The sequence below is a fragment of the Patagioenas fasciata genome, chromosome 3 (genome assembly GCF_037038585.1).
Source record: "Patagioenas fasciata isolate bPatFas1 chromosome 3, bPatFas1.hap1, whole genome shotgun sequence".
Taxonomy (NCBI): Eukaryota; Metazoa; Chordata; class Aves; order Columbiformes; family Columbidae; genus Patagioenas; species Patagioenas fasciata.
In genome coordinates, this window is record NC_092522.1 from 78,664,546 (window position 1) to 78,676,603 (window position 12,058).

The window sequence follows — 12,058 nt, forward strand, 5'->3', positions numbered from 1 at the left end:
TGAACATGGGGAACCAGTTCAAGCAGCGCTGAACTCCTGGCAGCTGCCACAACCATCACACCATCGCGAGCCAGTGCTGCCTCCTGTCACTGATACCATGTGTGCCGCACTGAACTAGTTGCAAGAAATGGATGTGTCCATTCCTGCCTGACTCTGTTGTTCCCAAAGCACCATGGAGGTGCAGAGCACTGCTCTGCCTCTCTGATGTGCATCTCACCAAAGCATCAAAAAATCCAGACTCAGTCAAAAGCCCATTGAGATGACTGTAATGGGCTTAAGTGAAATGGGACAGGCAGGAGGTCACGGAAAGCCTGGCACTATAGCCCCCAGCAAGGGGGTTACCTGCTGTTGTACTTGCTCCTCCTGCTCTGGAAGGAGTTTTCCTTTGGTGGCTGGAGTTTTATCTGGAAGTGGCCATAGGAAAGTTTGGGGCCACATACCTACAAAAGTGCCCAGCTTGAGATAAAACATGGGAAATACTTCGTCTGCAGAAAGGTGCAGTTTATTCCTTCCTCATCAACTCTGTTTTGGGGATTTTTTTCCTAGTTGTTGCTGCATTTTCAGCACATTTCAAAGCCACTTCCCATGTGACACTGTTAAATCCCCTTTTCGGACGAAGACGGTTGAAATACACGGCACAGAAACCGCGCTGCCCATGGAACACAACACGTTTCGAGTCAGGTGCACCCTCGCGGGTTCCACCCCCGAGCCTGGGGTCACCCCATCGCCGCGCCCCAGGGACACGCCACTGCCGTGTCCGGGGACACCCCACCTCCGCATCCAGAGACAGGCAACCCCCTCCCGCTACTCCCCTCCCCGTCCCGCCAGCCCTCGGGGCCGCCCGCCTTGGCCTCGCCCATTTCCCCGCCCCCTCCCTGCCGCTGCCAATGAGCGGCGGCATCCCGCGGCGGAGGCGGGCTGTTTGCCGGCGCGGCGCTTCCGGTTCCTCGGCGCGGCCGCCATGGCGCCGCTGCGGTGGCTGCTGTGGCTGCTGTCCGCCCTGGTACTCGCTCTCGGCCCCGCCGCCTCCGCCGGGGAGTTGCGCCGGCCCCTGGCGCTGGAGGCCCTGGGCGAGGCGGAGGGGCTGGTGGGGGAGCTGTGGGGCGCGGGGCTGCCCGGCGACCTACCCGAGCTGGAGCCCGAGTGCCGCCGCCTCCTCGCCGCCTTCGCGGAGGGCAGCGCGGCGCTGACGGACTGCCTGGGCAGCCACGCCCGCCCGGTGCGGCTCTGCCAGGCCTGCCACCGCCACTACCGCCGCCTCCTCGAGCAGTACGGCGACATCGCCCGCGCCGTCGGGGTGCGTCTGCAGGGCCGGGACTGGGCGGGCGAAGCGGGGTGCGAGACTGCCCGAGCCGGGGCTCTCCCCGCACCGGTGGCGGGTTGGGTGGCCTGGGCTGTTCCCTTAGGGCCTCCAGTCGCGTAAGTTCTGTAGCAGCGCACGGCTGGGCCGTGCGCCAGTGGTCTCGCCCCTGGGTACCGCTGCTTCGCCCTCCCCCGCGGCGTGACAGTGGGAGTCTGGCCCAGCTCTGTGTGTGTGGTGGTGAGACCCGTGACACTGGTGTGGCCAGCGGGCCACCCTCGTGTTTGGTATGTGGATCTCCAGATCCGTTCCCACGCTGTCAGCCCCACCGCTGGTGGGGGAGGTGGTTTAATGGGCGCTGGGGGTGTTTGGGAAGCAGTGATGTTGGCCTTCGGCTGCCTGGTGGTGTGGCGTGGTCTGTGCTGGCAGCTCCTGGCATGGTTACGGGGAAGTAGCTCCACCAGCAGAAAAAAGCTTTGCTCCTCTGTGCAAGTGGAAAAACTCGAGTTGTTCTTGCTGATGAAGCAATGGCTAAAGCACTAATGAGGAATGCTGCCAGAGCTTAGTTGCCCAGTGCTTCGTGGAAAATTGATGGTCTCTGAAGCTGTGGCGAGTGATGCACATTGTCTGTTGGGAGTCATGTCACAGTGTTCTTGGCTCCAAAGTTGGTAAGAGTGTGTGGCAGCAAACTAGAAGTCCTGAGCACTGGCTGGAGCCTGTGGACCTCCCCCCTGGGAAATCTTGACTGAAGCTACGTCTTGTCTTTACGTCCTTCAGACTCTTGATCATATATATTGTGTTGGTTGGTTGTTGTTTTTTGTTTTGTTTTATTTTTTTTTCACCTTTCTTAGTGCTGGAGATGCTTCATCACTAGTTTTGCATTTTCTTATCCAGTTTATCCATTTGTAAAAGTTAGCCCCAGTGGTGATGTGAGGATGACAATAGTGGATCAGACCAAAGGACCTTTGTCTGTTATGCAATGGTGGCTGGAAGTGGGTACCCTGGTAAGAGTACAAACAGCCAGCAAGTTTGTAGCAGTGTGTCCCCTGGATGGTGCTTCCAGTCTAGAGATTTCTGAAGCTGCATTTAGAATCGCCCTTGACAAGGCAAAATTGGTTGCTGTTTAAACCCAGGTAAACTTCTGATGCATCAGTATCCTGCTGCAAGCCATTTCACAGCTTAATTACCTGTTGCGTGAAGAACTATCACTTTCTAGTTTTGATGTGTTGTCTGCCTGTTTCCTCTCACCACCCTTGTGCTTGTATTGGAAAAGTGCATGGACTTTCATTTGATAATTGTCCTCTCCAGGGCAAATATCCAGCTAGTGGTCTGTTGTTTTAGTTTGCAATCCTGTAGTCTGTTTCTCATACTGAATCTGTTCCATACCAATAACCAGGTAATGTGAAAGTGAGAAATTGAGTATGTAATTCTCCTGGGTGCTTTCAGGATGATGATTTGGCTAGGATTAGGTTGTGAAACATGTCCTAGTACTTTAAATATATATGAACTTGTTGCAGCTGCTGTGCTTGAGAACTGGTCCACTATGTGGTCTGGAAGACACATCTGTATTAGAGAGTGTTTGGCTTTTCTTCTGTGCGTGGATTAACTAACCAGATAAATAAAGGAGGTGACCTCTTGCCACCTCAGTCCATGATCACAAGTGATCAGGTATCTGATGATGTTATCTTTGCCATCCTACAACAGTTACAGTGTGATGTGAAAACAGCAGCCAAGTTAAGTTTTGGACTTCTCTGAAGTGTGTAATCCTCCTCAGTAGGATAACTAAAGAATAAATTAGGCAAACATATTCAAAGAATTGTATGGGTCTACTTGATTCAGTTTTGGATTTAAAGTGCTTTTTCCCCACTCATGAGTCCAGCTGGTGAGGAAGTTTCACAGCTAAAGACCTTCATGAAGCAACCAGAGAGTTTCCTGCATCAACAGCTTCCTTGCATATCTGATTGTAATTTAGTAGATATGAAAGCGGGTGGACGTAGGAGTTACCAGATGTGGCAACATTTGACTTCTGCAGTTGAGTCTCCAAGGGAAGCTTCTTATTTAAAAAGTAAATGTGTTTTAACAAAGAGAGGAGGAAACTAGATCTCTCATAAAGCTTTGTAAGCAACATGTTTCTTGTTAAAGAGATTTTCTTTTATGTCCCATGTCACATCAAAAAGGTTTTTGGCAGCTTTAGCAATTTTGACGAGTGCTGGAGTCAATTTAGCAGCCAGAAACCAGGAGTTAGAGCATAGGAGTCAGATGACTGAAGGTTGTGGTTTCATATCAGTTGTCTGTGGGAGAAAATAAAGCTTTGAAGGAGAAAAACATGGTTCTGAATTGTGATGGGGATGCTTCCTGTTCATTCTGTAACTGCTTTTGTAGTTGCTCTACATTTTTTTTTTTTTTTTTTAATGAGCTTGATCCAGAGAATAAGTGGCTGGAAGATTTGTTCCGGTCCCCGCTTTGGGGATGGGGTGCGCTGGGTGGCTGAGGCAGATGAGCTTGGGATGTGCCTAGTGGGGGGGACCAGAGCCTGGCCTGGCTGTAGGCTTGGGGGATCAGGTTCTGCTTCACAGAGGGCTGTGCTTCTAGTATTGCTGCACTGAGGAGAAGTTTGCTGCTGATAGAGTACATTGATACAGTGGTTTTGGAGGTTGCTTTCTGTTGTTTGAGTTTGTTTTGTTTAGAGACCAGTCTGTTGGTTCAGCTTCTTCAAATGTCCCTTCAGCCCAGTGAGAATGACCCCGTCCTTCTGTCTGGCTGCGCATGCCTTGAGCTGGCTTCTGGAGCAGCAACCCAGAAATGGATGAGTATCAACTACCTGCCAGATGAGGCCCTGTGTCTCTGCTTGCTTTTTTTTTTTTTTGCGGTCACACATTTTTGGCTGACTTTCGTGCAGTCCTAGTAGGTCTTTAAAGACCATGTGCTGTGTTGCTCGTACTGTGAAATGGGGGATCAAAGATTTTTATTGTTCCGTCAGTTCTGCTCTGCCTATTCTAGAAATATCAATGTAATGCATTGTGAGTGTTTAGCTGTGCTTGTCTAAAATACATTTCAAAATTTCCCCTTTGTATTTTTAACATTTAATTGCTTTTTTGTTGTTGTTTCCTTTTTCTTCTAGAATTCTTCTGAGAGCCACAACTGTGCCAAAAGCATCTTGACCTCAGACAGGCTGCAGCTAGTTGTGACCCTTTCAGAGTTTTTTAATGAAACCTGGGAGGCAGCCAACTGTGCAAGTACGTGATTATGCTACTGTGTTATGCTACTGTTATGACTTAGCCCCTAAAATTTGCACAGGTCAGAATTGTATGTAGTTGTGTAAATACAGTCAGTAGATAACATGACAATCCTAAACTAGAGCCACTCCAATGAAGGGTACCAGAGCTTTTTAGTCTCTAATGTGTACTGCCAAAATCTGAGGGCACTAGTCTGTTGAAAAACTTAGTCGTCACATAAATATTTATTTTAGGCTATTATTTCAATAGGTAGTCTTGCTAGTTTTCTGTGTGATTTACAGATCTTGCTGGAGACTTTCCTTAGCTTCATTGTGGTTTCTTCTGTTTTTCTCCGTCTTTCTGGTTTTTTTAGAAAACTTACTTAAGAAACTTTTCCTTGTTTGTTAATAAAGTCGGTAACTCTGGGATGCTTACATGTTGAACAGTATCTGCCTCCACAGCTGTGCTTTTGGTTTCATTTTATGGGTGGAGGGTGTCCAAGTCTATCCCTGTACCTCACTGTCCCCGTGCTGATGGTGCTGTGCCACACTTACAGCTAAACTGTGGCTTTTTGCCATTTCCCAGATGTAGGAAGTGGGACCCTGCACTAGAGGTGGACTAGAAAACGGGAAATAGCACTGTGCAGTTGAGTATTAAAGGTGCTGGGTTGGCTGCAGAATCCCTTGAGAGCTCAGAAGGGAGTTTGTTTTTGTTTGTGAGCCTGAGCTGTGTGAAGACTGGAGAGGCAGCACAGGAGGGACTCTGTGGTCTGTACTGTCCTGCTGTGCTGAGCTTGTGACCTCTGTGCTGCCTTCCCAGCGTCCAGCTGCATAATGCTCGCTCTCAACACTGATGGCGCTTCCTTCTTTTGGGAGAACTTTCTGGGGTGTTGGCTTGCTCTCACAGTGCCGTTGCTGAACATCTAAATTTCCAAACCACTGTTCGTTTGTTTGTTTGTTTGTTTTCAAGAGTCTGTCTGGTTAGATCACCTGAAGTGGGGTGGGATGGATGGAAGCAGTAACATGGTAGGGTTGAGCCTGTGATGGGGGTGGAAAGCCCCAGAGCTAACCTCAAAGCTGGTGAAACAGTCAGCTCTTTTCTTAATCAATAATAACCTACACTCTGATTCTGCTGTTGCATTCATGGTCTAGCTGTTTCCTGGGTGCTGTTTCGTCTCTGCTGCTTCTGTGTTCACATAATGGCTGTTACTGTTGCTGGGCAAAGCCAGATTTGCAGGGTAGAAAATAAAAGTAATGTCTTATTTTATCTTAAAGTCCAGAGATAATTCAGACCCCCTCTTCAGAAAGCTCTTGATGATAGTCTTCATCTTTCACTTAATCAAGGCAAATGAATTCTGAAATATGTTTTCGATGAAGAGTTAGGTCAGCAGGTCTGAGACATCACTGGCAGGCAGATAAGGGAACCGCAGTGTTGACTAGACCCATCTTTTATAGTCGAGAGCTCTTTTTGCAAGAGTGGAGTGTCTGGGGCTTGTTGGCTGTGGAAATGTTAGAAATTAGAATATCCTGATGTTTTTCTTTTTCTTTGACAGATTGTTTAAAGAACAGCAGTGAGGGATTATCGAATTCTACTGTAGAATTCCTGGATTTATTCAATAAATCTCTGACATGTTTTGAACATAACCTTCAGGTATTTGTGCTGTGTATTTGAGAGAAACACTAAATCCTCTAATTGCTAGCAAAATCTTATTTGTGCTGAATAAACTGCAGATATGCATTAGGCAAATAAACTGCTGGTGAATTTGTGAATTTTAGGAAGATAAAGCAACGATCTGTAAAATGTAGATGTTTACAGATTTAAGTCTAAAATTAATTCTAATTGATATTCACCTTGATGTAATTTTATATGTAATTGCAATGCTACTCCACATCAGAACTTCTGAATTCGCAACAGTTGGTAATTATATAGTAAGAAACGTCATGTCTGCATCCTGCAAGTCTCTTTTTTTTACCTCTTTGGAGAACCGTTGTCTTCTGACTTAATAATTCAGTCTTCAAATAGCCTTTTGATAATATAGACTAGTTCAGAAAGACCAGTATCTTAAATCATTGCTACAATTCTTTTGGCTAATAAATTTATGGGTAGATAAAGTTTGTCCATATGGCCAAGTCAATATAATTCACTTTGTGAAATAAATGTGGTAATTGTCCCCAAAGAAAACGCCCTAAATAACCTAAGAAATGGCATGTATTCAGTTTCAAACGGAAACTGGCTACGTTCTGGGATCATTCAGTGGTAAAAATGGGAAATGATAGGTATGAGACAATCTCTGAGGAAGCTGTCTGCTTGCCTTATTATTATGTCTGGGAAATGTGCCCTTATAGGCCTTGGCCAGGAGCAGTGTGGACTGGCCTATTGATTAGCTCAAGTGTCGGCACTAGAACTTAACCCAGTGGTTAGTGGGTAGCTGATATAAGCATTACTGGGTTGGAATATCTTTAGAGATTGTACTATTGTTTTCAGGTGTGTTGTGTTTCATTCGGGATGGTGAAGGCCACAGATGAAAATAATTACTTACTATGGCAGAGTCTATCCCTGTCAGTACACCTCAGCAGCAACAACAGTTACTTGTTAGGTGTGGGCAAATGAGAAACAAAACATAGTATTAAGGAACCTTCTGGGAACTGGTACTTTAAAAATACATGGTAAAAAAAAAAACCCCACAAACAACAAAAAAACACCAAAACCCAAAAACCCTAACAAAAACAGCCCTTCTCCACCCCAAAAAAAAACCGAAAAAAACCCACCAAAACAAAAGAAATAAAACCCACAAAACCAGAAACAACAACAAAACCCAACAACAAACAAACCCAAAAAACAACTGCTAGTTCAGGGAGCAGTTTGAGATGTATAATCTGCAGGAAGTGGATCCTGTCTCTAATGAATTAGAGTTGTTCCCTTTTCCTCCTGCATGCTCATGTGTTTTGTCTGTCTGGGCCTCTATTCAATCCAGGATGCTGGAAATCTGGATTTGGGTTCAAGCTTGTCTCTAGTTTTTAAGTTGTATTGGTGTTTGTTTTTTTTTTTTTTTTCCTTTATAATGGTATAAAATCTGTATTAATGCTGTTTTATAACCCTAGGGACAAGCCATCTATCTGTCAACAAATAACTACACAGAAGTGTGTAAAAACTGCAATGAAACCTACACAATGTTGAATGACCTGTATAACCACTTGCAAAGGATGAACAGGCAAGGTGGTGAGTCTGGGCACTCCACGCACTTGTGCATCGATGTGGAAGATGCAGTAAGTAGTTATTAATACTCGGCAGGGAGAGCTTGTCACAGAAGTCTTTATTAATCTGAGCTATTTGCACTTGTCTTGCTAGGGATTGCCTTTTCCCTTTTGACGTGGGGCAGCGGGAGCAGCAGTGCCTTTGGCAGGCTGATGTCCCGTGGGGGGAAGGCAGCTCGGTGGGGCTGTCTTGCTGGGTCCTGTCCTCAGGCAGTGCAGCAGGAGTGTGGCCCAAGCTCCTGATCACCCAAGCGTGTTCCGGTTTGAGTAGCTGCACTTTAATTTGTTACTGCGAAGGGGATGGATTTAAAAAAAAAAAACAAACCACACAACAAAAACCTCTTAATCTTCTGGCTTTTAATGTGAAGCTTTACTGCTATTGTTCTAGCCAGTGTAATAATTGATTCCTTATTACAGCAGCTGTTTCTAGGGGTCCTCAGCATTGGCAACATATGTTTGAAAGAGCTTTGTTATATTGTGGGGTTTTAAGTGGCTGGGCAAAAGGAGCGCTGTCAAAAGTGTGGGATTAGCCCTGTCCGCGAAGGCTGGCAGTGAGTTCTCTGGGAAACAGACATGTGGCTGTGTCTGCAGTGTATTTGAGTGCAGTCTGTTTTTGAAACTTGCGAAAGTTTTAATGTGAAATCTTGGCTTCATTCGAATTGTCTGTTTCTACGTTTCCAGGGATTTGCTTGCTTTTGGGGAGAGATCTGCAAAAGTAGTGTTTTCTGAGGTTATATTTGAACACTTGAATGTCTTGAGGCCTAAGTGTTTGCCACACTGCACAACAAAACTGCGTGTTTTCACAGCTTGCTTCTGTTTTCCTTTTAGATGAACATCACTCGGAAGCTTTGGAGCAGAACTTTCAACTGCTCTGTTCCCTGCAGTGATACAGTCCCCGTGATTGCGGTTTCATCCTTCATTCTCTTCCTACCTGTTGTTTTCTATCTCAGTAGCTTCCTTCATTCAAAGCAGAAGAAACGGATACTCATTTTGCGTAAGTGGTGGTGCTGGCGTTCCACTGTTAGGGTTGGGTGGTGCCAGGGACTTTCTTGGCTCTGGTGGGAGCGGGGGCCCAGCCAGCTCTGCCTGCAGCTGTGCTGACGGTGCTAATAGCAACTATTAGTCTGCTGCTGTCCCCTGAAGAAGGGTAGTAAAGAGCTTCAGCCTTATCTTTTCATTAAAGTTTCTGGACGTGAACAGAAAGCTGTTTGCAAGTCTGTGTCGGATAAATAGAGGGAATGGAGAGACTAGTTTTATGGAATTCTTTGTGTTTAATTTTCATATAATTTTTCCCTTTCTAGCCAAGCGCATCCAGTCAAATGCCAGTCTTGTGAACATCCAAGAAAAATACAGCTGAGCTGTAAAACAAAACCTGAGAACTGCTGCTGGTATACAGTGGGTACAATTGTGTTGGAATGAGGCCGGCACAAAAGAGGAGTTAATTACGGTTTAGTGTAATGATACAGAGCAACACAAGTTAAACAAAATGCTGTCTGACTTCTAAGTGAGGATATTAACAAACATGACAAGGCAGGGCTGTGGGACACTGTATGGACTCTGGTTTTGAAAAATCTGTGGTTTTTTTCATTCTTGGGCTGAAGCTGGTGCTTTTTGTGTTTCTCAGCTTTTGTACTTCTCATCAATAGAATAGCTACACTTTCTTTGCATGATATTTTCCCATATTTATTGTATTTGTTTCACAGAAACATGAGATTCTGAATCTTTTTGAGGAGATTTTCAGAGCCTGAAATAGTATTTGATGTTCCTGCTTGAAACATTGTTTAATTCCACATAATACCCAGTCTTGCAGATTTGGGATGGACAGGAAACCTTTAATAAAGTTCTCATCTTTCCTATACCACTCTAAAGTCATGCTGCTGGTGTCTGTTAAAAAAAAAAGGGCATGAAATATGCAGAGAAAGTGGTAATGTGTATAATGTCCAAAGCCAGCAACAAAAGCAACAGAACTGCCAGTGCTAGGCTTGGATAGTAATAATTGATGACTCCAGTATTCAGTTATCTCTGAAAGAGGTGGCATATTTAGTCATTTGCACACTTTAACCACTAAAATAATTGCTTTTCAAACGTTACATTTTCAGAGGCTTATTATACATGTCTCCTTGGGTAACTGAATGCTTCACTGTTTGTTTATGGTGTTATTTCCTTTTTAATTATAAAGGTGTTTTGTTTTGTAGGTTGTTTTTTTAGAGGACAAGGGGGGTAAAGTCAAGTCACTGGAGATGCTGGATTGCCTGGTCTAGAGCTTGCTATGGCTTAATACAGAGGTGTTTACAGGAACTTTGTAGGGGAAAAGTTACCTTTTCTAGATAATATATATTTTAGCAGTAAATGAACCAGAGGGTTCTCTAACTCAAGAACTGTCCTGAAGGACAATGAAGATACTGTGTTGGGAATTGATGACTTTCAAGAAACAGTTTAAAAAAAAATTAGGGCTGTGAAATACATGAATGTAAACAAATTCAAGCTTGCAGGATTCCAAAGCTGACAGAGAAATTAGTGCAATAACTGCAGGGATGGATAGTGCTAATGACGGGCTGCGAGCACAATTCACCAGCTGCAGCAATAGCGATGGTTCAGTTTGGTTATGATAGTCCTGATTTGGAAGAATGGTGGGGTTGAAACGATTTATAGCTGTAGTTGGGGTTAATGAATGCTGGAGTCTTCGCACCCATTTTTAAATGTGTTCTCTAACTTTGAGATGAAAATGAATGGCCATTACAACTAAAAAATTAAAATTATCTTGGGATCTGTGTGTCTGATACCTGTCAAAAAAACCTGTGAAACAGTGTTATGTATTTTACTTGCTTTGGAGCCTAGAATGTGAAATTTTTCCTTTGCACTGAGGCTCAAATAAATGTATAACCGTGTAACAAAACAGTCCTAAAGCTCTTCAAGTTATTTCTTGTTTTTCTTTTTTTGTTTTGTTTGGTTTTTTAGTTAAGACACACTGTTAGTTTTAAAGACAAGCTGACAGTATGTTTAATATTCAGTAAAATACTGTGTTAGTGATTGGTGTCACCCATGTGATTGCCTTGTATTTTATCAGTAAGAAGTATTTATCTCCTCTGTTAAACATGTGAATTACTAGGTCAACAGTCAGTTTGTTCTAGGTAGTTTACAACAATAACATAAAGCTGTGTTTCTCTTGCCTGTTTCTTAAAGTTACCTTCTTGTGGCTGGGAGAGGCATGCTGCCTTTAAAAATATATATTTTTTATATCTATTATTCTTAAACTTCAACTTTCTGGGACTTTATTCAGCTGCCTGCTCTAATAGCATTACATTGATTTGGGACATCATATGATTGAGAGCTGTTCAAAGCAATCTTTCATTCGTGCAGATAAAGCCAGTTTGTATGCGCAGCATTTCAGAATGACAGCTTTTATACTGTAAGCAGTGGCTTTTTGAGCACATTCATGTTAAGTAGGTCTGAAAGTCATTACTTTTGGATATGGTGGTTAAGCACTTTAAGAAAAAAAAAAAAAAAAAAAAATCAGCTTTTCTTTTTTGTCCCGACTGCTAAGCCAAACGGAAATACTCATGTGACTTTTGTTGTTTTTTATTTTAAAGCAGCAGTAAAGTTTACACTTGAGATTTTTACTATTACTTCTACTGTTTGTCTTTTTTTTTCTTTTCCCCCAGACTTTGTACTACTAACTTTCTTTACACAGTATTATATTTTTGGTAGGATATTTCATATATAAATTGATTGAATTCTCTTTATACTCTATTTCCTAGAGAAACGTAGAAGCACACAGACTGTGTTGAAGGAGAACTAGAATTCTTTTTGCTGCTAATCTATCATCTTGGTTTACTTTTGGCTTTTTTGGTATTATATTTACTAAACAAGATGAACTTTGAAATACTATTTGTTTGTATCTTTTTGTGCAAATAAAGTTTTCTTACTGTGGGGTAGCACTTTGATTCATGTTTATACTTACTAGGAAACCTCTAAACACAGAAAGATCTAATAAAGATTGTCAATAAACAGTGAACAGTGTGGTTACTTAATTGCTTCATTTATAGTAGCTTTTTACTCCTGCTGTTCTGGGTTTGTGTTCAGAAGCACCTGCTTATTATTCCTCATTATGCTATTTGCAGGGAAACAGCATCAGAAAGATTTTTTTGAAGCTGCACTGAATTGCACAACAAATGAAGGGCAACTGCTGAGAGCGGGTGGAGTTTGAGCGCAGTCACAGCCTGCTGAAGCGTGGGGAAAGGCTCCGCTTAGTTGTGACAAGAGTTGCGTGGATGAGTGCAGTGAGTAAG

At 43.7% G+C, this 12,058-nt stretch overlaps 1 protein-coding gene across 1 annotated transcript; it reads left to right on the forward strand.

The window, feature by feature from the left end:
* The first annotated feature begins 953 nt into the window (after positions 1–953).
* OSTM1 (osteoclastogenesis associated transmembrane protein 1) lies at positions 954–11,784 on the forward strand. Its single transcript, XM_065835360.2, has 6 exons — positions 954–1,297; positions 4,422–4,536; positions 6,068–6,165; positions 7,617–7,781; positions 8,598–8,763; positions 9,071–11,784. Exons 1-6 carry the CDS (start codon positions 962–964, stop codon positions 9,124–9,126), a joined length of 936 nt encoding a protein of 311 aa, XP_065691432.2. The 5' UTR covers positions 954–961; the 3' UTR covers positions 9,127–11,784.
* Positions 11,785–12,058: the final 274 nt, after the last annotated feature.

Coding starts and splice junctions, on each gene's coding strand:
- OSTM1 (XM_065835360.2), top strand. CDS start 962: ATGGCGCCGCTGCGGTGGCTGCTGTGGCTGCTGTCCGCCCTGGTACTC. Junction 6,166..7,616: donor GTTTTGAACATAACCTTCAG/GTATTTGTGCTG, acceptor TTATAACCCTAG/GGACAAGCCATCTATCTGTC. Junction 7,782..8,597: donor GCATCGATGTGGAAGATGCA/GTAAGTAGTTAT, acceptor TTTTCCTTTTAG/ATGAACATCACTCGGAAGCT.